General features: G+C 39.9%; 1 protein-coding gene across 2 annotated transcripts; it reads right to left on the bottom strand.

Annotated features, from left to right (window-relative positions):
* Positions 1–62: 62 nt before the first annotated feature.
* Positions 63–26,893, bottom strand: insyn2ab (inhibitory synaptic factor 2Ab). Of its 2 annotated transcripts, XR_010931357.1 has the most exons (4): positions 25,226–26,893; positions 20,837–20,908; positions 3,205–3,652; positions 63–3,052 (listed from the first exon to the last, which is right to left on the bottom strand). XR_010931357.1 is itself a non-coding variant. In XM_067610344.1 (3 exons), the coding sequence occupies exons 1-3, from the start codon at positions 26,374–26,376 to the stop codon at positions 3,469–3,471; spliced, it is 1,407 nt and encodes a 468-aa protein (XP_067466445.1). In that variant the 5' UTR covers positions 26,377–26,893; the 3' UTR covers positions 3,082–3,468. The 2 variants fall into 2 exon arrangements, 1 of the variants encoding a protein (XP_067466445.1); XM_067610344.1 differs by lacking the exon at positions 63–3,052 and having other exon boundaries at positions 3,082–3,652.

Raw genomic sequence — 26,893 nt, 5'->3', positions numbered from 1 at the left:
TGGTGTAAATATTGACACTGACACTAAATTTATAAATGCTGGCATTTCATGGGTTGAAAATGGCTTAATCTGTCATCTGCTGTTTAAAGTCAGCCCTGAAAAGGCTTGGCCAGTATTGACGTAGAGTGGACCATTTAGGAGTTCTCTACATCATGAAATTTATATAAATAGTAGAATGTTAATGTCCACCTCCCCCAGCTCCTACCCATTGAGTGTGAGTCTGTGAAACTGCGCTGCCTGCCCGCTCTCATTTTCAAATATATGCTGATCGAGACAGTTTTAGCTTCAGCAGCTAACAGCAGCACTGACCTGCTGGAGGAAATCTCTCCGTCTGTGACTGTCTTCAAGAGGAAATGCTGCTGGCAGCCACAAAAACAGCAGAAATCCTCTTTGCATTTCGTCCTGTAGCTCTCTGGCTGTTAGCTCCTGCAGTTATCAGCTGGTAAAATCTTGTTTTAAATTTTTAAATTGTGATGTAACCGGAGCTCCACTTTACTGAACATGTCTGTTGCAGAGCAGCAGCGGATTGCAGCTCGATAGTATCTATAGTCACAGACGAAGAGATTTCCTTGTGCAGGTCAGTGCTGCTGTTAGCTCCTGAAGCTAAAACTGTCTTCACGTGAAAATAAACCAAGTAAAATACAGACAGGTTTATTTAAAAATGACTTCTGGCTTGTTTAAATGTCATTGTTTGTCTTCCTTTCATTCTTATTATTCTTATTATTCTTATTATCATCATTCTTCTCTGGCCAGGGGATGTCACTAAGCAACTCCTGCCCTCCTACCTCACACATCCATGCCCCTCTCAACCCCTTGCCCACTTTTTAGCATTTTTCAAAATTATGCAGCGGAGTTAGGCTCAGACCTGGGGGTGAAGTTACACTTTTACAATTTTATTTGTATTCATAACATAATGAATAACTTGCAAAACCCAAATGTATTACTACACTGATGATGATTTCAATTACATCTTATACATATTTGAATGAATATTTATATTAAAATTCATATCACTTACTGCACCAATTTCTGATTGTGTGGATTTTTTTGTCTTCTGTTTTAAAACTATTTAGAAAACACTTTAAAAATGTATAATAATGAAAATAATGCCAATTAATGGAAAAAAAGGCTTTTTCCACCCAATCTGCAGCTAATAAACTAATTTGCCATTTGGAAACAGAAACTGAAAATGGGAATTTCTATATGCTTGCGAGTACGAAGCTGATAGCAGAGGAAGGAGCTAATATAGCGAGCTGTGGAATAAATAGGAAGGAAATGCTGTAGGAATCAAACGACAGAGAACAGTGGTAAAATAAAAGCAAAGGAGAAGGAATCAGCTGAAGAGAATGAAAGAGACAAGACACAGTGGGGGGTGATAAGGAGAGTGGGATAGATGTGGGATCAGGTCACTTAGTTTGATGGACTGGAACCCCCACCTCCCCGGTCTTGACATGCAGGTTGCATCTTTCCTCGCCATTGACGACTAATCACACTAGAAGAGAGAAGAAGGAGCTCAACTGCACTGCTGCTGAGCTCGGGTAATGGTCCAACTCTGCTTCACTAAAGCACAAAAAATATAAAATGTGGACTGTTTGACACAGGATGGAGACAACTCTGTGTACGTGCAGGTCTGGCTTTTAGCATTCAGTAGACATACAGTAGGAGCACAATCACCTTCAGTTGAAAATGTTTTAATTGTGATGTATAAACAGTAGAAAAATGCATAATATTGCACATAATCACTAAATTGCACTTTCTCAATGTACAGATCCTTGCATGGAAATTGGTGACCTGAAATATGTAATCTAATGATGACAGGCTAGTTTGTATCTTCCTGGCATTTCTTTGACATTTAACAGTAATCTACACAATATCTGCTGTTATAAAATTACTTTAAGAATTCAATATATACCTGCTTTGTAACAGCGTGCAAACTCAAGTATCATTGCTACATCATCAATGTTTTTTTTTCTTTTTCCTTTTACTTAACCAAAGCTGGTGGCTACAAGTCTTATCAGCTGTAAGATTGCTACCATTATTCCCTTAGCACTGTATATAGCCCTTCTACTCTTACAAGTTCAGTGCACAGTTGTTTGTGAGGGTTGGTAGACAGGTGTTTGGTGTTTTGAAATTGATTGCTGGAAAAAGAAGTTGTTTCATTTTACAAGGTGGGTTCCGCAGTTGCATGGCAAGATAAATCAATATTAAAAAACAACACCGCAAGTGAGCACTTTAGTTAACTGGGCATGAAACAAATTACTGCAAAATAGATTAGGTTCAAGACTTCGCATCAGAGCTTTGCTGTGACAAAATGTGTGTGACCGAGAGGCAAGGCAAACTCTTAATGGACTCAAGGAGAAATGTCAAAATAGCCTTTACTTTTTGCTGGAAATTCAGAACAAAAATGAAAACACTGTTTAAGTCATCATAAAAATACTATGCCTTAGACGTAGTGAAAACATTGTATGTGTTGTTAAAAATCTGACCTTACCTAGAAGACTTTCAAGAATTGTACCTGCTTCAAGAGGAGTGACCCAAACATGTATTTTTTTTTTAAAACATCTTATCATCGGACAGTACTTTGCTAAAAAGATGCAGATATTCTAAAATATAGATTCTGGACATTGTGTCAGTGTAGCCAAAAGAAAAGGACAGGATGACTGAGGCAAAGTTGGTTTGCTAGTTGGTTGGTTGCGCAGTGAGCTGCATGGAGAGACAGAAGAAAGGACAGAGAGAGCTAAAGGGGAAGAGTTACTGAGTGAGGGAAGAGACAGGGGTTATTAATGCAGGCAGGCAGACGTTCAGTCAGACAGACAGACTGAGCAGGATGTTAACAGATAAAGAGGAAAAGGACAGAATAGACAGGGTTATGAGAACAGCGCTGACATACTGTCATGTACTGTACTGTGTTTAAGTCTTTTACGTGTGTTCCTCTTAATAGTCAAATGTTTGTGCTTTGCCGGAGGTGGGGCTGATGTCCATTCAGAGATTATAGCTTCACTCATAAAAGGCCCTCCACATGGCGCCTCCTCTTGTTGCCAAGCAATATGCTCTAAGGGGAAAAAGACCAGAAGTGCATTGCATTGGAGAAATGCATAAAAAAGGTGACTACAAAGTGAGAGGTGCATTTACCCAGTATATAAATAACATCCACTTTAACGCAGCTTAAAAAATACATGTGCAAAAATGTATCCCAAAGCTCACCTAGATTTGCAGATACAAGTCGATCCTCTCCAGCAAACATGCCAGAAAAAGGTTTGGCAGAATTTAAAATGTTTTTAGTCTTTGCTGTCCCCCGGCTGACTTGACGTGCAGTCTCAACTCAGAACCCCAAATGAACTGGTTTTCTGACGCTATCCATTCCCATGGGTTGATTACTCCCTCTGAATATTCCTCCATCCATTTTTAGAATAGCAGGGGTATTAATGTGCCCAATAAAAGGCCATTTCCAAAGCCTTCATGTTTTATTCAAAGGAACCAGAGTTTCCAACGAGCATGCTTTTTGGACTCTGTCTTGGACTTGCGCTTCGGTGTGGATGTGAACACTTCGTTGGAGTAAGGCAGAGCAGGGCATTGTTGGCTGTCCAGGGGGCAAAGTCTCGTCATCAAGGGCTGTAGCTTGTCCTCCTGCAGCTTGAAGTCCAGCTCCACACTGCAGAACAAGAATAAGATGTAGACTTTTAGATTATTCAGTTCACAGTATGACACTTACAACACTTGTAATATTTCTAGGATTTAATAGTAGATTGCAGATTTCTTGCTGGTGAAACAAAGGGCATTAATCTAAAGGTTTTTAAAGTTTGATTAGTCTTTTTTGGTGGCTGTAACATTTATGACTCAGTTTTTGACTTATTTTTTATGTTAGTAATCCACTGATGTCCAGATGGAGGCTGGGAGGGAGGCAAACGGTTCAACTGTACTGACAGACATCCTGGCAGCACATATCTCTTGCGGCACATATCCATATTTCAGAGACTCCTCCGAGTAATAGAGTTCCTTTGCATCATCTCTATATTTTTTATGCATGCAGTCAAAGGGCTTTTCCTGCATAGATTATATTTGTATAAAAAAAAGAGCCAGAATGTGGGTTGCTCCTGACATCAGACTTCCACATCCATCAGTGTAATCCCAGGCTGGTCATCGTCTGATTTTGTTCCGGCACCGGAGTTGAACTCTCTCTCCGATTAAATCTCCCAGGCCTGGGAGAGATGTGGGGCTTAATCCCATCCAAATGAAACCATTGAGAGGCCAAACAGACCCTGATTAACTGCCTGTATTCAAGCGTAGGATAAATGCACTATTATACACCATCTCCTTTCACTTTATTGCTATTGATTTGTAGTGTTCTGTTAATGTATTTATTCCTGGGGTATGCAATAAATTTTGAAAGCATCATAGTGAAAATAAAAGAGAATGAATCATCTACTATTTGCCTGCCAAAGTGAAACCCCTCAGCAAACCCTACCAGGTAATGAAATGTTCTGTTGTTTTTTGGTTTGAGGCATTTTGATTCAACCTTTTTTTTTTCTTTATCGCCAACAGTACTAAACACACTGCAGTGAATACTTCTACTTACATAGCTCATTCCTGACATTCTAGAGGATTAAAGTTAAAGGGAGAACTGCCAGAAGAGATGACATCTGACATGTCAAGGTCAAACATGTAGTCCTCTCCTTGTCTGCAGGCAGACAAATAGACATTAAAGTACAAAGCTTGGCCTGATGGAGTAACCGCTTTGATGGGCAGTGTAATTAGTTCGCTGAAGGATATGCTGTACTCAAAGTGACATAATGAATCCTGGAGCTGTCCTCAGCCTTAAGATAAGTGTCAGCTAAGAGCAGAGCTCTATTAAAACCTCCGTGGAGAGCTGGATAGTAGTTTGGCAGGCTGGGACTCCCAATGAATCAATACATTATATTAAATGAAGAGCAACTCAGAAATGTATAAGGATCCTGGGAACCTTATTATTGTTATTTACATGAAAAAAAAAGTTTTTTTTAGCAATTTTTTGCTGCGAAGCCTCCTGTCACACCTTTTACAACAAACAGAGGCATTTATCTTGCTGTTTCTTTATGCTCTACATCTCTTGCTCTTGTCATCATTAGTTTCATTTCTGCTTGCTTTTATCTCTATTTGTATATTTAGTTTTGTGTTTAAAAAAAAACTGTGACAAATGTATCTTTTACAACTGCTACATAAAAAAATAATGTTGACTTGACAGAAAGTATAGGAAAATCACAGCAGTACAGTGCACCACAGAATAGCCTCAGAAATTATTAAGCAATTAATCACTTGGCAGATCACTGCAATTACTGTATGCTGTGGACAAATGCCCCGGTGGGAAGCCAGAGGCAGCACTGTACGATGCGGGTGGCTCTGGGGAGCAGGTGCTTCAGCAAACAAAAGCACTATATCTAAGATCATCTCTGTACACAGAGATTGAAGCAGCTGGAGACAGGGAGGGCTTTTCTAGGGCATTCACCAAAGCAGATTAATCATCTCTTTAGCTATGCAGTGTGAGTAGCTAGTGCTGTGATCAGTGGCGAGCCGTTTGTTTGTCTGTGGTCGTGGTGAGCTGAGCACCATTCAATGATTGTTGCTCCTGGGAGGGATTCTGCTGCCGTGAGATGTCTTTTTAGCTCCTCATACTCATTCATTCAATAGTGTGTACTTGCTCTCTATTCTCTGTTCTTTCTGTTACTGGCACCTTTCAACATTAAGTCATTTCTCCTCCCTTGATTTCCCCTTTGGCCATTCATAGTTTCAAACCCTCCACTTGACAAGATGAGTAGTTAAGGCGCAGCATCCTCAGAACTGCATGACGGGGTATAGTAGATTAAATCACGAGAGAGTGACAGTTATTTCCTCCACTGACAGGTAACAGTTGAAGCAGAAACTTCCCACAGGTTATGTAAATCAGATGCAAAAATTCTTCTGCTGTCATGTACTGTATATCAGATAAAAAAAGCCACTGGCGTTTCTCTATTACATGGCTCTCTGCCTCACAAATGCACAGAAAAACCTCAATCTCATTAATGAGGACAAAACAGAATAGGCAATTGTGACAATCGTTCACCAAAACACCCACAGCTCTGCCATCTCGACATGGGACACAAGTGCTAATGAGCTCCTTTGCGTCTCATCATACAGCAATGCCTTTTACTGAACTTAACTGTTTTTCAAAGTCATTGTTAGTTCCAAATTGGAAACACTACATTGTACACGTTGATTCAAATTCTGGTTCTTACTCAACTCAGCATGGTAGGAGAAAAAGCCTTTAATGCTTTGATCTGAACATGTTTTCTTTAAATGGGCTTAGGTTGACTCAGTGGTTGGTCATACATAAATTGCAACTGAAGCTCTTGTCTGAATTACACGTGCGTAGCAAGAAATTGTGAAGAGCTGAGGGTGGATACAGTCTCTACTCTAATACCACATTTACACCTGGTATGAAAATGTGATCTGCATCTGGGTATGCCATCTGGATAAGGGAAAATGCATGTTATTGCAAAGTATAAATGCACCCCGAACACGTTGTAATCGGAATGCCATCGGATTGGCCAGACCACATTTGAAAAGTCACCTACCACCCCCCTCTCTTCCTACCAGCTAAAGTAGTAGTAGCTAAAAGTCTTCCCTCACAAAAAGTGATACAGAAAAGAATGATGTTAGTTCATAGCAGCAGTTTCCTTGACCTGGCATGTGCCATATTTGTGTAAAAGTCTGCCAGCTCCGCCTAGCTAATTTGCATATTGCGATCTGATCCCAATGCAGGCACAATTGAGAAAAATGAGAATGCATTTCAATACCAAGTGTAAATGCTGTCATTATCCAGATAATGTGTCCAGATACAGATCACATATTAATACTAGGTGCAAATGGGGCCTAAATCATATATCTTTAAGTTATTTTTCCCCCAGGTTTCTTAAATGGAAGTGAGTGCAATTTTGTTTGTGGTGTGTACAGCACTGAAAAACAACAGCTGAAAAATTAAACAGCAACCTGTTTTTACCCGCAACTCTGGATAACCCACAGCACACACTGTCCTTGATTATCCAGAGTCATTTTATTGGTTGCAAATAAAATTCCATTCCTTTCCATTGTACTGGGATGGAAGCAGAAATAGTTCCTCAGAGTCTGAACAAAAAAACAACTATCTGTATGTCTATATATCAGTTGAGGTAGGTGAAAAATTTGAGTGATCTGACCCCTTAAGGATTCTCTCTTTTGTTTAATCCCTGATGTGAGGAACACTTACAGTACAGTGTTATTCTCCTGATTCATCCTCCATATGTTCAGCCTTTCTCTCCCTCTCTTTATTCTTTATTTGTTGCAGAGATTCTGCAGTATACAGGGGATGGGCGGAGGCTGTCAAGGGAGAGCTGAATGCTGGATAAAACCCACTGAGTCAGATTTAGTACCTGAGCTCAGCAGCTGCTTGAGTTCTGACATACTTGAGGTGCTGGAGTGCTCTGAAATTAAGGGATGCGTCTCAGGGGCTGCTACTCTTTGTTGTGGTTGCAACATGTAGTTGCTGTCTAACTTTGAGCAATAATTGATCTTTTGGTCCCAACTTGCTGTTGTTGGCTCGTTTTAATTTACCTCACAGCACTCAGGACTGTTCAACAATGTGTCATGCGGTGTTTGTCCACCAATGTGATTACTGCTGCCCTATCCGCAATTTAACCCACTGGATCAAGGGACTACTAGAATAACAGGGATGCTACAGATGGGATTATACAACAGTTTGAGTAATGAGGTATGTGACAGTAAAATTACACCTGAGATAAAGAGCAGTGATAAACAGTAAAGACATGCTGTTATATTTTCTCAAAAAACATCATTCAGTCTTGAAAGGTTTGTGCTGAACAGCACTATTTGCAGGATTTTAGATATTTATGACATTTTTTTTTGGCAGAAATAGATAGGAACAAGATAGATTGCCCTGCTTGCCAAATACAGCTCTGCTCTGTTCAGTGACTGTTAAAAACCATTGGGTGAGCTAAAATAAACAGCTATTAAATGATACAGAGCACAGATGAAATGATAATCCGCCATTTTATTAGCACTCTGCAGAGTGTATCTCCATTGTGATTTTATTACCATTCCACATGCTGTATTAGTGACAATAGACTCAAGGCGCTTTTTCCATCAGAAACTGTTCAGAGTTTAATTAAAGGTATACTATGCAGGATTTTCCTAAAAAAAACAATGTATAGACTCATACAAAAGTAATTCCTCTCAATCATCACTTACAACCCACTAGAAGTGTGTGGCGGTGTATTTATCTAGTGTAACGACCAGTTTACATCGCTGTCTCAGTCTCTCTCCTCTGCTCTGCTCAGCTCTCTGTCTCTGTGTCATGCATGTATAAAGAGCTGCAGGTCTGTGCGTCTGCTTGACCGAGGGCGGGACTGAGCTACACACACGCAGAGCAGAGAGGCCAGAGCGGACAGGATGAAGCTCTGCATTCACACAAAGTGAATGTGGGCGTGTTTATTTGTGCTTCAGAACTTGCCTGGGTCAGGACCTTTGAAGCCGCCCACTCCACTGAGTCAAGTTGACTGATTCTGTTGGTCTGGCATCATGACATGAAACAGCAGTTTCTTGGTTGAAAAAGCAATCAATCCAATGAGTGCCACAGGGGGACTAACGATTAGCCAATCAGTGCCATGGGCGGGACTAACACCATTGTCAAACTGTTGTCAAGTGTTGTCAAGCTGGAACCAAGGAGGAGTAAAACTACGCAGTGCTGATCAAATATGAATCAAGATTCTGTTACTGCATTGCCTATTTTACATGTCAAATGTTTTCAGAAACATATTTTATTGTACTGTTTAGCTGTAACATGAAAAAGTTTGTGACCCATCCGCCATGTTGAAAACGGATGAGCCAAAACCAAGCACCGCCCAACTCACAGTATGTCATCCACCATGTCACTAACAGTCGGAGTGTTTAGTGGTGATGGATCGAATCTCCCCTTCCCCACGGAAATCAATTAGAGTGGAGGCAACGTCAGACTGAAGAAGAAAACAGATTGTAACGATGACAATTCTGTCTGATATCAGGCAACTTTAGAACATAACCACCATGAAACAATCAGAAAATAACGTTTTATTTATCTGATTCAGGGCTTTGTTCTCACCAGTGTTGGTCGCTCTCTTCATTCACTCTCTAGCTTGCTCGACCACCGCTGCTCTCTCTCTCTCTCTCTCTCTCTCTCTCTCTCTCTCTCTCTGCTCTAGGCTTGCTGTGGTCGAGCCGAGGAGGAAGAGCCAACTTTGAACGCTGTTTACAAACACCAACCGAAAAATCCTACATAGTATACCTTTAAGCCAGGTTTCTTCTCTGACATAGAGTTGGTATGCTTTGTCTTATCAAGGCAAGATCAAGAAATGCAAACAGAGAAACTCAGTTTACGCTTTAGGACTTTTCTTTACTCATCTGAGTTTCCTGCTTCAGTCTTACAAACAATATTACCTCTAATGTCTGCCTCTCAGTTTGGTGAAACAACAAATCTACTCCCTTGCTCTACTAATTCACAGTAAGACATCATTAAAAGATAGGTCCAGAGTAAAAATCACATGACACTGATCTACAAAATTGATATTACACCTATAGGCTTATATGATCATTAATTTACATTGTTATAAATATTCTTGTTGGCTATACTCACTAAAACAAACCAATGAAAAGGCCTATTTGATAAATAGGGACACAAATCAACACACACACACACACACTGAAACACTGTGGTATTCTGGCAATGTGAGAGCACTAGAATGAACACAGAATAAAATGTTATAATTAAAAGAGCTTACAGTCTCTCTGTGTCTACACAGGAAGCATTTCAGTCACATTTTTCAGTTGTTTGTGTAATGTTTGTCTTCTGGGACAGATGCACATCTATTTTAATCAATAGAGGTGTCTAAACAGGTGGCACAATGGCTCACATTTTACTATACATGACCTGAAGTGCATTTTTACACTCCTGGTCAATTTTCTTCCAGTTGAAGAAGTGAAATGTTTAAGGTTCATCAAGGTGATTCATCTTGCAACGTTCATCCTAAGGGAAACATAAATATCTGTGCCAAAACGTTCAATCCATCCAATAATTATTGAAACTACAAATTTCAAAGTGGCTCAAGAGGAAAATCATGGGATCATCACATTCAGTAGGACACATGGTCTGGGAAACTATAAGTACCTGTACAAAACTTTATTTTTTAAGAATTTTTTTGTTTCTTTAAAAGCAAGCGATGAATTTAAAAGTTGCAAGAGAGATGCTTAATTTAAAAATCTCAAACTTGGGGGTATGCTGACTATCAAAGAGAGATGTGATTTTAAGAGAATGTGCAATCAGCTGCAAAATCAGGTTCACTCTGCCTTTAGTTTCTGTTTTGTCCTTATTTAAAATGTTGTGCTATCCAGTTCTGAAATGCAATTTCAAAAACTGTTGACAAAGCTCAGATCATCAGGTGAAGCAAAGATGTAGAACTGTGTGACATCTGCATAGAAATGTATACCATGTTTGTGGATGATCAGGGCTTAATGGCTGAATGTACAGACAAAAAAGAATTGTGTCCAGGACATAACCTTGGGGCACACCACAGTAAATATTTACTCTTTAACAGAACTCCCCAAGGGAAACAAAGTAGGCTTGACCCATGAGGTAAGACCTAAACCAGTCAAGAACCCACATTTCTAGCTTCTCAATAAGGACATCATGTCCTGGACCTCCATCCATCCATCCATTAGCTATACCCTCAACAGGTCACCAGTCAATCTCAGGATGATGACACTGTGCCCTGCTCTGGACCATTTACCCATGGACATTTGGTGAAAAAAAGACATCTCAGCTGACCCTGACATGCAGTCGTTTCACCCGAGGGGCAAGACCAAAGACTATCTCATGCTCTACTCCTGTTGCATCAAAGTTGGAGCTCTGGATTGCTGAAGTTGATTGATTGTGGTAGAAATAAAAATAAAAACAAGGAGAGGAGGCTTTACCTCCACCATGTTTCTCTAAAAACAGAGCTGGGAAACAGACGTTGCACTTGAAGACCTCTGTTAGCGAGTCTTCAGCTCCTTACTGCTGCTGTTGATATCCCAGATTGTAATGTATTGATCAGTGACACCAGTAATTCCAATGATAACATCTCTGCAGCACACTGATGTAAATGCAAGACACAAGCCTTATACTGACACTGCCAGTATGAGGCTTCTGTCTAGCAATGCCATCACTTATGCCTCCTCGAAAAGTTTGTCTATGCATAAAGTATGTAATTAAACTAGAAATAGGTCTACTCGAGTCCAACAGGCTCTCAAGCCAAAAACCCCTCTTGTGGGAGATGCAATAATTAAGTGTGTAAAGAGCAAACTGCTGAAATGTGTTACCTGGCAGGTGTTGCTGACATGGCCCAGAAAATACTTGAAATTACACTGAACCACACAGGCAATGACAGGATTATCATACATGTGGGAGCTAATGAAATTCCTAATAGGGGCTCAGAACTCCTAAAAGAGACGTCATATACCTGCTGGTTATTCCTGATGAACTCTCAACCCAAGTTTTTATGTCAGGCCTAAATCCCGTCACACAAAAAGGCATGGAATGTTTATCTCGGCCGTTTATACTCAATACTGGCTAGATACGTTATGTTCTGCTCATAATATGAACTACATTGATAATTTTGGTTGGTTTTGGAAGCACAGAGACTGCTATAGAATTGATGACTTTCATTTTAACAAAAATGGATGCAAAGGCTGTGTGGAAATATAAACTCCAACATCCCTCCTCCGTTATACAAAAGAAAATCAGAGATGAAAGAAACTGGAGAAAAAAATTTGAGTCTCTCCCCCGTAGGCGGAGAAGATCAACAAGGGCACAAAAGATGCCAGGCGTGTGTTGCCACATAATCATCACCAGTCTTCTTTCTCCTGTCTTACTAGGGACTGTGTCAAGGCCCAAAATGTCTCCTCAGGAAGACAAGGGAGAAACACACATAAAAGTGACAACAAAATGAGAAAACAGCACTGTCTTTATCGGGGGAGGTGGGACTGAAAGACAGCAAGGTCAACAAAAGTTTGCTTACCCGAAGTCCCCCCCCCTGTCCCACTTAGGGATATAAGATTTACACAGGGGACTGGGGCCATTAAGATGGACGTTGTCATAAACCATGGACCATTATTAGAGATTACACCTTACAACTGATGTTGTTGTTACTGATCAGAGTTGTGTTTATTTCTGTTAGAGAATGCATTGACATTTTAAACACTTTTGCAATTAAGGTTTCATCACACCTTTTTAACAGTCAGCCTCCTCATCAACTACTTTGGCAACATCAACTACTTTGGCACATAGCGTTTGCACAAGATAAGGGCTAAAATTGATTCTGTAACTCCTCCTAAAGTCAATTAGAAAGAAATTAGAAAGTTAATTAGAAACAAATCAAGGACTCCTTGGAAAAACGAAGAGATAGCACTATTAAAGAGAAACTGAGGAAAACCAAACTGCAAATTAATTTACATGCTCTGTACAACAAAAAACTACAAGGAGAGTATACTTTTCAGATATGATCAAGGACAACCACAACAATTCTTGATTATTATTCTCAATAATAGATCAATTGCTAAGTCTTCTGCCCATGGTTTATCCAGAACTGCTATCTGTATCCAAATTTGATGAATTTGCCATTTTTTTCTGAGATAAGGTAACTATAATCAGAAGAGAAATATCCTCAAAATCAAATCCCGGCAAAGTGATTGATGACCTGGCTCAGTGCCTAGAAATATTATGTTCTTGTTTTCAACCATTCCTAGCAGACTAGTAATCTGGACACAACTAGACCAACCAACTGCAGTCCAATTTCCAACCCGTTGTTTCTCAGCAAAATCCTGGAAAAGCTAGTCAATCCATTTGACAGACTGCGTAAACAAAAACATGTGATTTTAGAACTCCTAGTCTGGTTTCAGAGCAAGGCATAGCACTGATACTACTCTGGTGAAAATTATAAATGATCTCAGTCTGTGACAGGTAAAAAACTTTTTCTTTTGTCTCTGGACCTCAGTGCAGACTTCAAAACTGTTGATTATGACATTCTCATTGATAGGTTGGATAAAAGGATAGGGGTCTCAGACGCAGCCCTAAGCTGGTATAAGTCCTACTTATCAGATTGCAACTTTTTTTGGTCTCATTTCAAAGTTCCTCATCACAAAGAACAGATATTCCATATGGAGAGCCACAAGGCTCTGTCCCGGGCCCACTACTTTTCAGTCTTTATATGTTACCACAAGGGGTCATCATCTGTAACAAGATTATTATTTTCACTGATATGCAGATGACACCCAACTCTTTATAGCTGCTTGTCCTGATGACGTGAGCCCCCCTTACTTTGTCAAGAACTGCATCTCTGACATGAATTTATGGATGATTTGAAGAATCTCAACTTAAATCAAGATGAAACAGAGGTCCTAATTATTGGTCCCAAAGACCAAAAATATGCCTACAATTTACTGCACTATCTCAGCACATTACATCTCAGACATGTAATATCTGATTTAACTTTCCAGCCACATAAAAGGAATATAACTAGAACAGCATTCTGTCATTTTAAGGATATTATCAAGGTCAGAACTTTTCTTTCAATCAGAAATGCAGAAAAGCTTGTGCTTGCTTATATTACAAGTACACTCGTCTCCCAATGTGTTGTTCACAGGTATCCGCCAAACAGACTATTCATAAATTACAGCTCATATAAAATGCTGTTGCAAGAGTTTTTAGTTCAAAGAAAAGCTCACATCACTCCTATTCTAAAATCCCTGCACTGGCTTACAGTTAGCTTTAAAGATCAAAATAAAGACAAGACAAGATAACAAGATTCTTGTACTTGTCTACAAATGTGTTTATGATCTTGCCTCTGATTACTCAGGTGATATGATGCAAAGATATGTCCCTTGCAGAGCCTTTAGATTCACAGACTCTCAGCTGCTCACCATATCAAAAACTAAGACAAAGACCTAGATCTAGTTCTGGACCCAAACTGTGGATTTCTTTACCATTGAATCTGAGCTGAATCACTGAATCACACGGCACTTTTAAGCACCTGTTAAAAATTCACCTTTTTAACCTGGCTTTTACCTAGTATCTATTATTAATCCTCCATCACTTTTTGACCATGTGCACTACTGCTCAATTTTAAAAGATTACAGTTATTAAGAGCATGATGGTGAGAGTGGTTATGGTAATGATAATTGCTGTTGTTGTTGTTTTTATTATTATTATTTTTTAAGATGCTACCCAGTCTCAGACCTAACACTGAGGGGTGCAATATTCCGTTTGGCTAAATTACTGATTTGTTCACTCTGTAAATCTTGGAGAGAAATTTTGGTGAGATTTGCCTTTTTTTTTCTTACGAACAGTGTGGGGTGACAAATGACTTGTTTGTTCTGCAGCTAGTCAAACAGGGATAGGGAGTGTTGGAGCCACTGACGGAAAATCTCTTGGTGGAGGTGGTGGTGGGGGTGGGGGCAGTAAGGTACACACTATTTTCTAGCTCAGTGAAGTCCTTGAGACTGAGACAGGGCCCAGTTCAGTAGAAAAAAAAACATTTGGAAAATTGATGCAGGGGAGATAGGGACTCTGGGGGTATCTGTTGCTTTTTATTGGGACAGCTTGGCATGATTTGGTGAATTCTGAGCAAAGGTTGCTGATGTTCATCAGCAGCTTGTACATTTCTTTCAACATAGGCCTCTGTTTTTCAGTGAGAATCTTGCAAGGACTGGTGGGGGAAAATTTGGGTGTTTGTTGACTGTTGTCTTTCATCGCCCTCAGTCATTTTTAAGAAGGGGGTAGAGCAGGTAGAGGAGAAGGAGATCCCCTTGTTCTCCTCTTCACTACAGTCCATGGCTGCTCTTTTTTGCCTTTGTGTAGAGGAGTGAGAGTGGCTGTAACTCTGCATCACTCTGTCTCTGTTATCATTTTGTATTGACAGAGAGATATTAAAAGAAGAAAGCATCTTGTTTATATGTGTGGTTCTGTATGGAACAGGAGTGGGACATAAAAAAGTCTTTGGTCTTGTTCCTTAATCATGCTAAGACCCATACATGTATTCCAAAGTGAACTCAGCAAACCAACCTAACTGCACAAACCTACTGTAAATGGCTTGCTTCAACTTGATGAATGCAACCTGTTTACGAGAGGGTATGTGTTCATCATATGATTATTAGCATAATCAATACCCCCAAATTAATATATAAGTCTTACATTTCCACACCATTTTTTGTGCAAGTTTAATTAACAAAAATGTCACCCAAGATTAAAAAGAATAACTTCATACCGCCAAGCTTGGTCTGCTGTAGGAAATCAGTAGACCAAAACTGTTTTTGAGTGTCAGCAATGGTTTTATGGGACCCCAAAAAATATTACCACAGCTGTCAAAGCTGTGTCATCTGAGCAGAGACGTATCATGATGTTAGCAATAAAGAGGAAATGTTTTGACATGAAGTTAGATGCCAAAACACGTCCTCCTAAAGCAAAGCAATCCATGACTTAGACAGGAGGCAGTCAAGAGAATGTGACAATCACAGGGATGGACGAGAGAATATATGCTATCATAGGTGATGTGACTGTCGGGTGCAGTAGAGGATGCTCTCCTGGACTGCAACCTGCATAAAGACCCTGAGACAGTTGTTGGAGTATGAAAATATTCCTAGCAACCACTGAATTGCAGAAATTGTCATAATGAAATACATTAATGTCTAAAAAAGGGTGAAAAGGATATTCATTTTACATAACATTTTATTTATTAAGTAATCTCCAAATTCATTCAGATTAAAGTGTTATAATTTTGAGGTCAAACAAGTGTTTTTCCACTTGTGGACAAAGGCCGACTATCTGTACATGACCTATATGACATGGCATGCCTGGAGTACTTGGGAATTTTGTTTGTGCTCTAAATTCTAAACACAAGAAAATTGGAAAATGTCACAAGAACAAATCTGTTGGTATCAGCATAGGTGCCTGAGCAATGGAGCAAGTGGAACAAATGCATCCACATTATTCAATTTGGAGGGGCAAAGTTACAGTTTTGCTACCCCACATCTTATCTTCTTAAAAATAAACTTATAATCATACAGTCTCCGCAATCAGGTGATTATATTTAAGCAGCCTATATCAATGATCATTTTACTATTTTCAGCAACTGACAAAAACAAGTAATAACAAGACTAGATCAAAACCTAGTATATGGCTGGACTGTATATGGTCAATGTGTGAAACTGTGGCCAATTTGTTAAAGGGATAGTCAGTGGTAGTGTCTATAATGTGAATTCCTGGGTATTAAATGTTCATCTGCAATTTTCTGCAGTGGTCCCAGTAATATTTGCTGTTAAAGTGTACTGAGGTGGCAAATCACATGACATGGTTAAGTTACGTTTGAGTAAAAAAAGAGTATGAATGCAGTTGCAAGAACAATACTTTCCACTCATATCTTGGGATATGTGATTTGAAAAAGAACTTATTTTAATTCTAATTATAACTACTTTAATTACCTATCTGTTAACTCCCCTTGCTCTTTCATCTGTTTCACTCTGAGGATGTCTCTCATTTTTTCACTCTGCATTGAGTGTTTTGTCAGAGTGATGGTTATTTGGAGTGCTTCAACTGTGTGATCTGTTTCATGCCCCTATCCGTCTTTTTTCTGCCTCTGTCCCGGTTGATGATCATAGGGATTGGTGGAAATTGTAAAAATTAAATTGTAAATTGTAAAATTTTTGACAGCATTTTGGGTGCAAATTCAGGAGGCTTATCTCTGCCCAGTTACTGCAGTTACAGATTAATCAAATGTACCTTCAGAGCAGCTGCCCCACACTAAACTGATATAATAGCTTCATGAGTCGCATGTTTTACCTGAAAGACTTTTAGTTTTAATGCTGTTGTTGATCGACCGTGATGTGAAAACGTCAGAGAAATAAAAAGCTTGCATCCTGGTAGTAGTTCAGTTATAAAATCCAAATGCACTGTGGAGCGTCTCTCCTGCTGGCTGCTGACAGTGCTGTCAGCTGGAGAGTCGATCACACTGGGCTGTGAAAGAGGAGATGGCAGAGACGCTGGTATATGTCCGTTTAAACAGGAGTTTAGCTGATCTCTCTGCATTTAACACCACTGCTGAGAGTGTCAGAGCTTGGAGCAGGAAACACAGTCACTGCATCACGCTGTTGTCCTCTGCTTTCATCATCTCGCACGGTTTCATTTTGAAAGAGCAATGGCCAATGGGGAAACTCCAACACTCGACTGGCTGACCAATGGTGTAACTTCATCACTCACTCACTCACTCACTCACTCAATCACTCACGGACAACTGCAATTATAGGGCTGTTCCATTGCCAGTCCAGCCAAAAACATCACAAATTTTTGGACCACCCTTAGAGTTGGTTCAGTCGAACCTGTTGCTGATCATTTGCCACAGCATGCTTTGGCTGTCAATCACAGTCTGTCAATCCTCACAGGAATCTTACTTTTTACAAAGGTGAGAAACATGCCATTTACCTTAATGGCGATCACTGACTGAAAAAACAACATAGAAAAAGATAGGCTAGTGTACTTTGAATTAACCTGTTTGGCCTACTGACTCCTACTAAAAGTAGGATTGTACTGTAGCCAAAATGCTGAACTGTTTTGCGAGTCAGCGTTAGCTAACTTTGCCAGCCCACCCACCTTACATTAAGGCCAGTTCAGATCAATGATTCACAACAAGATTGGATGCAACTTGCAAAAGAAGCCAAGATGTCTGATCAGAAACACTCTAAAACTGGGCTGTTCACATCAAAACAACACGCACTGACACAGATGACTGTTTCCTTAGCAACGATTATTATTATATTAAGTTGGTTAGTTGGATTTCTGTTTGTGTTTACCTGGAAACAAAAAAGAAAACAGTAACGCTTATCAATAAACGGTGAAGGCAGTGAACTAGGAAACCAAGGATCTGGAGCTGTTTTTGGCTACTGCAGTGGCAGAGCCAGGGTGCCTACAGAAATCTATGTGCAGTTGGAAGCTGGACAGGCCTGTACTGTTTCCTGATTGGCTGAAGAGAAATAGCTACGTCCTTAGATTCTAAAACTGCACTCTGGTAGGTCTGACAATGTAAGTCTTTTGAGACACCAGGCAATGGCTTCAGACACTCTGCAACTAATCATTTCACACCACTGCAATTTTCTCTGCAACATTCTAAAACTGTTTTTGTCTTGTTGCGAATGAACTGGGCTTTAGCTTGCTGATCAGACAGGATTCGGCTGTGGAGATGAGATGTTCACGAAGGAGCTGAATCAGAGTTGGCTCTTTTGAGTCTAACGTGGCTATTAACAGGGCTGCCAACTCTCAGATATTGACCATGAGACTTACGCAGTTGACACTTTTCACACACTCTCACACCACATGTCCATTTTCTCACACGCGAAAAGAGGACACTGACAGTGCAGGGACAGACAAGACAGAGCAGCACAGTACAATAGCAGCAGCGAGCTAATCAGACCATCGGGAGGAAGCATGAAATACAAATCTGTTATATTGTAATTTATTCCCATTCATGCTGCTCAGAGTAATCTCAGTCAACGACTCTTCTGGTAGCACAGCATCTCTCTCTCTCCTCTTGCACTGTGCGCACGCAGACATGAGTGAAAGTGAGTTACTATGGTTATGGGGATGCTCTGTGTCTCTGTCACTCTGAAACTTTCTTGTGACTCCCAGTAATAGGTTTTTAGTTTAGTATGCAGCATACTTTACCTTTCATTATTTTAATAATCATTTCTTGTCCTGATCCACCCAATTATACACTGTTCTTGATGCATTCTTGGTTTTCATAGCACCCTCAATCTAACTAATATAGACTAGTGTAGGTGGCTGTTTCTTGGCTTAATCCAAGAGGTTAGGTGGTGTAAAAATGCAGGAAATTTGGTTTTACATTTAAAACAAATTAAATGTTTAAATGAACATGCTGTGGCCTGAGACTTTCCCGACTATTTTGTTTTCTAAATCGGCCACAATCTGGGTCAACTTGAAACAGTGCATTTGTCAAGGGAGAGGAGAGAGGAAGCATCTTGTAGAAAAGGTGATGTGAAGCAGAAGGTCCCTGAAGAAATACAGGACAGTTTCCATTTTCTTTGCAGTAGGATTTCTTCACACGCTGAGATCCCACCAGATGCATCTGCGTAGCATTCCGGCTCTGATTCAGTTTTGTTCCATCCTCTTCATGGCGTCCTACCCCACCAAGAGCATTTCAGAAGCAGAGCATTTTGACTGCGGTCGAACCAGCCACCTTTTAAATTCAGTCGAACTGCTACTACAGTAACTACGGCAAACTACGTCTGTCAAAGCCAAATGAGTGCCCTTAGGTTACAGTAATCACTGCATTAGCAGTGCAACTAAACTGCCCAATTTTTGTTGACTTCGATTTTGTTGATTTTGTCATTTTCCTTGATTTTCTACTATGGGTAAGTAGGCTATGTTGTTAAATGGGTGTGTTAAATGTGTTTATTGCTGACATATGATCGGGAGTCTGCATGGGGTGTTGTATCTTGAAAATTAACTGGTTTCTGTGTCTGACTTCCTGCCCAGCTCAATCTGCTCTGTGCAGCTTGACGCGGCTTTGAGGTGGCTTCTGTCAGAAATAGACTTGGTGCGTATGTTTAGCAGAGCAGAGTGAAGAGCCGCTTCTGGGACACTTCTGAAATGCACTGCGGTGCGTCTGGTGGGATCACAAACATTGGCTAGAGATCACGAGCCACGATCAGCTCTGGCGACTGCGTCCAAGCCGGAATGTGTTGCAGACGTGCCCGGTGTTATCAAGCCGTAAGGCTACACATCCTTTGTTAAGCTGCAGTTTTAAAGAATTCTCTATTATAGTCTGCATGGTGTAAAATATATAGCACATTCAGAAAAGATACACAGTTTACATCTAAAATGTAAGATTTATAGGTTTTTAAGCTACTCTCACTCTGGCCACATGAAAACAACAGAGAATTCCCAAAGTACAAAGTGTATTTTCTGGGTTGAAAAGTATTTTCCAAACATCTGTGGGTTTCCTGTTTTAGAGAACAAGGTCAGAAGGGAGTTCAGCAGAGGCTTTTGGATTGCAGTGACAAATAACACAAGGTTACAGCTTGAGTGTATTTTCCACCTGCTTCTGAGCCATTTTTCATTTTTCAGAACATATCAGAACAGAACAATAACACTGTAGTGTATTTTGACTAAAATACAATGAGTGTCTTTTCAAAATGACATTTAAGGAAGTCAGTGTAATGCTAATGTTAAAACAGTATATAATTAATCCAGGCTTTGTTTCTAAGTAATCTGACATGTTTTGATTTAATAAAATTCTTGGTCCTCATATGGTCAATTGTATTCACTTCCCACTGCTGTACTTATTCCATCACATTATCTCCACGAACCCTTGCAAATGATATTGTACGTGTTATTTATTTCATCATCCATTGTAGCAAAACATGATATAGTGCAGCATCCAATATATAAAGTATTGCCAGTAGCTTACTTTTTTGAGTTATTCTTTCCATAACCCTGATGCTTATTTCATAATGCCTCGCTTTTGGATTTGCTGTTACACACACAATAGTTCATTAAAATTGAATTCAACTGTTTTAGCTGTCTTGCATCAGTCAGACCATTGTTAATACAATGCACTTTATCTTTTTTACATTTGCTGTAAAGTATCATTGTACCAAACACCTCAGGTAAGCATCATACTTCATACTGATTTATCATACACAAAACAGCATTAAATGCAAAATTAACGACACACCGGCAGTGAAAAGGGCCCACCTGTAAATGATGCATGCGCTGTTTCGACAAGTGTCACAATTCGCTGTGTCTTGTCCTGTTCGGTATGAGAGCCTGTGAACAGAAAGATGAAAAGATATATGTGATCCAGGGCGACAGGATTTAACTCCATATTTCAACACCTGTGGGTATCAGCTATCCGACAAATTTGTTCAGCTTGGTTTTCACCCAATGTTGTTTATTCCCAACAGTTGAAAATGCAGCAGGGGTTCTGATCCTACGGTTCTATCAGATTTAGTTAATCAAGTGTGTAGACTTTCTGATTTTACATAACGAGATTACCTCACTTTGCCATGACATATTTTGAAAATGTGCTCTGTCTCTATTCTATAGGCAATACTAGTAAGTAGCAACTAAATGCTACATGAATCAAATGTAATGAAAAATCAATATCTTTACATTCTGTGCTATATTGTACATCTTTTTTTATTTCTCATCCAACTTAATTTGCTACAGACATAATAAGCATGAAAAGAACAATCCACAAGATAAATTGCATCCCCTCTGTCTAAGTCTGGCATAAGTACATTATCTCAAGGGGATAGTGTTTGTACTGTATAAGAGCTGCAATTTGTTATGTTGAAGGACCTCCACAAAGAACCAAGCATAAGCCATCTCTTATGCCACGGCAAAGGTTTATATTAGCACATATTAAAGAGGACATATTAAATACACAACAACCTTTGTTGGTTCTATATTGCCAGTTTATCATTCATTTATCCCCATTTGAGTTTATATATGGTATAAGCATGTAGATGTTGGTATTTGTGCTGTACATCACTGCATTCAGTGGCAGGCTGCAGTATCATGGGTATGATGGGAGGGGCTGTGTTAGAGCACATGTAATTCCTTGCTGTCACGGTAGTCCTTCACCCTGATGGATCACATGTGGAGGGGTTGAACCTCAACTGTTCACCATGACATGTGAGGTGACCTCATTGGGGGAGACAGAACAGCCTCTGTGCAGATCGAAAATGCTGATGGGAGCTCAAGGTCAACAAGTTCATCCATCCTGCCCTGTTCTCAAATGAAGTCTCTTTGAACAGCTGTGAGCAAGGACAGTAACTCACTGCACAGACAAGGTCTACAGTCATGCTGTGCTGCTGCCATGGCTTTTTATCTACAGCCTTGTAATTTAAAGAGATTCACTCTAATAATCAAAGCGTATTAACCTAAATTTATAATCACTGCATGTACTCAGCACAAAAAAGGAAAAAAACAACAAAAAAAACCCTCACTTCTTTTTCCTATTCAGGGTAAAATGTTCATGACCTCAATATGGTGGCGCTGGTATTAAATCACAGAATGCCACAGAGAATGATTTCATAGAAAAAAAAAAACTGCACCTATAAAAGTCGTTCTGTAAGCTGGCTGTTTGTTGGCACAGACTCACTGCTCTGTTGTTTGCCCACGTCAGCTGTCCTGGGATATGTCCTGCTCTCGTCATTCCAGTTTTACTGTCCACACCCCCTGCCTACGTGCCTGCTGTGCTCTGCCTGCCTGAGCACTGCATAGTATTTGTCGTGGAAAACTTGTACTTCAGACCAGTAGTTACTTTGATGAATAAAGGAATAATTCGACGAGCCTCAGTGGTCCTTACTTGAATACATATCTTTAATATGACACATATCTGATCAGAGAAGTTCTTGGTACAGCGTGTATACATGGACACAGTCAGATACCAAAAGCTTACAAAAATCAGATAACACACATCTTTACAGGGCAGCTCAGCTCTTGCAGGATCACGCCACCTTGGAGAGAAAAACAAGTGGGCATCTCTGGGTCAAAGTTGTCTACTATCAGTTAGGTCTGGCACTCCTCCAAGACCCCCCTTATCTTCACCTCTGGGCGCCCAAGACAATAAAACGTACAAAGTGTGATGGACCGTGAAGGCTAGAGGCCCTCTGATTAACTATCACGTCAATGCAAAAATTAAAACATTCTTCTATGACCATAAATTTTTCCACAGTATTTTATGTTTTACTGATAACCTGTGAACAACCACTACAGTCAGGTCAGGCCCCATTGTTTCACATAACGTCCTATATATTGTTTATGTAATGTATGTTATCCTGAGTTTTACATGAGATGGAGGAGATGATGTGGGGAATCACAGTCACTGATTCTGGTAATGATACCATGAGCAGCAACAGAAGAGACTTTTGTATCTGATTATTGCGTATGTAGAACACCATTATGTAACATCATAAATACAGAATAGCTTAGAGGTGGTTTTCAACATAAACAGGGTTTTATGCTATAGACTGCAGTTGTTATGAAATACGTGGTGGTGAAAAGATGTGAAGAAGTGAAACAGATGACCTTCAAATACATTGGGTTTTTTTTTTTTTGAGTAACTGACATCAAAAGTGACATCAAGTGTCACTAACATGCTTTTCACTTAATTTCTGGAAAGTTAAGGATGTGAAACAGACCACAAGCCAATGTACTATTTGGAGTTCCTGCTGTACTTTTCCAGGAATCAGTTTTGATATTTGTTGCTAACTCACAGTTCACATGAGGGACAGCATGTAAAATCTGAAACCAAGACTGAAAGGAGAAGTAGGATGCTTTCTTAATAATGTTTTTTTGGAGTTAACGCCTGTGAAAAAATACCCTCTTACAAAAATGTTGTATAATGCTGGAATAATACATTCCTTTATACTTTTGCCACTGCATATATGCTAAAAGCAGTGCTTGAAAAATGACAACATGCATTTATCCTAGGTGAGAACATGAAGGCTTTTTGGTGAATCTGAAAGTACTCCTTCAAAGAGAGCTATCTGACTGTCCAGCCCTGCTAAAAAGGAAGAGTATTTGGAAATATACTATGAAAGGCAGGCTTAGTGTCCTGTGACTGCACCTCTCTAATAACGTTGATGGAACAACACAGTGAAGGTACTATAGGAGGCACAGTTTTGTGGAGATGAAAGGCAAAGTGTTATGAGGCTGCACTAATTGGGCCTTTAAAACCAAGTTCCACAGAGCCACTCTAGGGTGCCTTGTTCTCCACTGGATATGGATAAGGCCTAAATACAATTTGCTTTGTGTTGCCATGGGTTTTAGAGATGGAGTACATTGATTACTTACAATTGCACAGCTATAAGAGTCTGGCTGTGGACATGGCTTGAGGACTTTATGAGGCTTGTTAATGCATTTTGTCTTTTTAAAAGGTATATCCCTAATGAAATATGTCACATAAAAAATTGTCGGAGGCACACCTGCTCTTGCATTAAAATTACACAGAGAGAACATGTGCCGTAGTGTATATTTGAAATGCCTCATTAGAACTTGATGGCTTGGTTATTATACCGTATCACACCATTGTAATAGCACTTTTAAATACTTAATTTTGTAGTTTAGCCCATCATTAAAAATAATTACATTGTACTTGTAAGTTAATTGCTGAAATCTGGGAACATGGTCATATAGCTTTAAGGAAATCTGATGAGGCAAGAAACACCACCAATATGGTTTTAAACAAGCCTCTAGACAAAAAAAGCAAACCTTAACTGTCCATTTTAAAAAATCATCCCAGTTTATAGATTGACTACCAGGTTCAAATCTAACCTGCCATACTTGCTGTATTTTTGTGCAGTTTTCCTGTGCTATGAGGGATTATTACCAACATTTCCAGTCAATTTTGGCTTTAACTCCGAATGAAAAAAGTGCACAATAATTTGACTAAACTGTTGGCTTGTTAACAATCTGTTCAACCATCTGCTTGCCTCATCAGACTTTGTTGTAGAGAAGTCGACATGTTTCTAGATCTCAGCAATTACTTGTAATTGCTTGTACAGTGTTATTATAAGAAACAATGGTTAAAGCGAGACTATGTAACTATGTTAGCTGTGGTTGGTGGTGGCTGTTGTACAACATATTTGTTATGGTCGCCTACCTTCTTGTTCTTTTCATGTTTTATGGTGGCTGGCAAACAATGAAGTGACTCACTACCGCCACCCACTACTATGGAGTGTGTCATTGATGTCTTTTTTTGTCTTTTATGGTGGAACCTTTGTTTACACCTTGTTTCTTTGGGACACAGATATGACAGTACTCTCAACTGGTACATCCAGAAAATGGTTGTACCTGACCACAAAAGTAGGATTTAGTGGCCAAAACAAAATTAAAGGTGGATTTGGTACATTATTTTTATTGCTCAGAAATCTAACTTTTTAAATGACAAAGAATTTACTTTTTGTACATTTAGAAGTCTCATAGTTTCCCTTTGAAACTACAAAAATACAACATTAGTATTAACATCTGGTGGTACCCTTTAAGTTAGCTTTTTTTCTGAGAGTGTGCTTGCATGTATAATGTTGGTTTGGTTGCATGGATAAAAGTCTGCACTATAAGGCTTACTCCACTCACCCCTCTCTCTGTGCTTCACCTTTCTCCAGCTCCTGAATAACTCCAAGTAGGACCTTGATGGTCTCCTGGCTCGAGCTGATGAGACTCTCCATGGCCTGCAGCTGTGCTTTGATATCCTTGTCTCCAGATAAGGGCATTATCTGCTGGCTGCTCCCTATGCCTGGGGCTCCTGTATCTCCTGGAGGAAAGCCCTTGTCCCCCCCAACTGTTTGCTGGAGTTTAGAGGAGGCTGACACATGCCTTGTCCGACACTGCCCTTGTGACTGTGCAGAGCATTTGGCACTATGGGGAAGCGTCTGTGACTGCTGTTCATTTAGCTGTGTGCCTTTCTTCCTTTTACAGCTCACAGAGGGGCTTCCTAAAGACTCCACCTGTGTCAAAGAATTCCACGCAACAGGGCCTGTGCCCTTTGACTTGTCCTGTGCAAACTCTGAGTTAGCTAGCTGACGCTTTGAAGAAGTGCCAGCATCCGTATCTTCTCTGGGTAATCCTTTGTGTTTGGTCCTCGTCCCACAAACCTGGTACTCTGGTTCACTTTTGGAGGGAGGGCTGTTCAGATGGCACTCTTCTGAGAAATGTGAGGAATCTGGACACGAGGGTCCATCCACACAGTTGGCACTGGAAAGCAAATCCTCCGTATCACTGCTGTCATCAGTATGGTGGAGCAGTGCTTTTGTCTGCCCCACAATCTTACCCTTGTACTTAGAGGACTCCCCGAGAGGTTGTCCGTCCTCTCCTCCTGCTTTTATATCACTCAGAAAGCCATTGTTTTGTCCTCTGTAATCTTCCACCAAAGCAGTATGCTTAAATGTATGTCCTTTTTTCCTCTCAAAAGGGAAAGTCTTGTATCGCTTAGTGAGGTCAGGTGATGTCTGGACACCAGTACTCTTGGTCACGTTTGGAATAGAGCGTCTGGCAGGCATGGTCATGTATTTTCTGTGTGTCACTTTACAGGAAATGGATCTGGAACGCCTTCCCCGATGTTCATTCTGAGCATCACAGATATCTTTAAAACGTACTTGTAAGGCCTTGTTTCTCTTCTTCACCTGCTGTCCAGACTGTGCATCAAGGCTGTGTGATGGGGCTGTTTCTGAATCTGATTCATCTGAATTTGAGAGAACGATGCATTTGGTGTCCTCTTTGCTCACCATATTTCCTGAAAAAGGTAAAAGAGAAAGAAATCTGACTCTGTGTTGCTCTGTTATCTAGTGGGAAGGAATTTGATCTAGGATCACATCAGTAAGATACTGTTGCAGATAATCCAATTTTTTTGTCCTTTTGGGATCATAATTTTACAATTTGGTAACATGTTATATAACAGCGTCCATTAAAGGCACAATCTACTGTATGATCCAAAATCAAAACCCAATATCCAAAACTTAAAACACAGTATTTCTCTACGTGGTGAAATGTCCCACAATTAAAACATGAGCAACAACTACACAACTTGGACAAAAATAATCATCATCATCATCTACAAGTCAAATCTGCAATTGTGAATGTGAAGAAACATATATGTAGTCAAACAAGTTATTCATCGGGACTTTTAACAGGGCCTGAACAAACTGTTGGCTAATAATGAGTTAAAACTAAAAAATAATATGAATATGCGTAAATCTTTTTATTTAACTCAATTCAGGTTTTTAGCTTATTCACTTATATAAATTA

This window comes from Thunnus thynnus, chromosome 14 (genome assembly GCF_963924715.1).
Source record: "Thunnus thynnus chromosome 14, fThuThy2.1, whole genome shotgun sequence".
In the NCBI taxonomy this organism is placed as follows: Eukaryota; Metazoa; Chordata; class Actinopteri; order Scombriformes; family Scombridae; genus Thunnus; species Thunnus thynnus.
The sequence above is the reverse complement of the archived record's forward strand: the minus strand, read 5'-3'. Positions and strand labels throughout refer to the sequence as shown.

Coding starts and splice junctions, on each gene's coding strand:
- insyn2ab (XM_067610344.1), bottom strand. CDS start 26,376: ATGGTGAGCAAAGAGGACACCAAATGCATCGTTCTCTCAAATTCAGAT. Junction 20,909..25,225: donor GGTGAAGCACAGAGAGAGGG/GTGAGTGGAGTA, acceptor TTCTGTTCACAG/GCTCTCATACCGAACAGGAC. Junction 3,653..20,836: donor AGCGCATGCATCATTTACAG/GTGGGCCCTTTT, acceptor CTTGTTCTGCAG/TGTGGAGCTGGACTTCAAGC.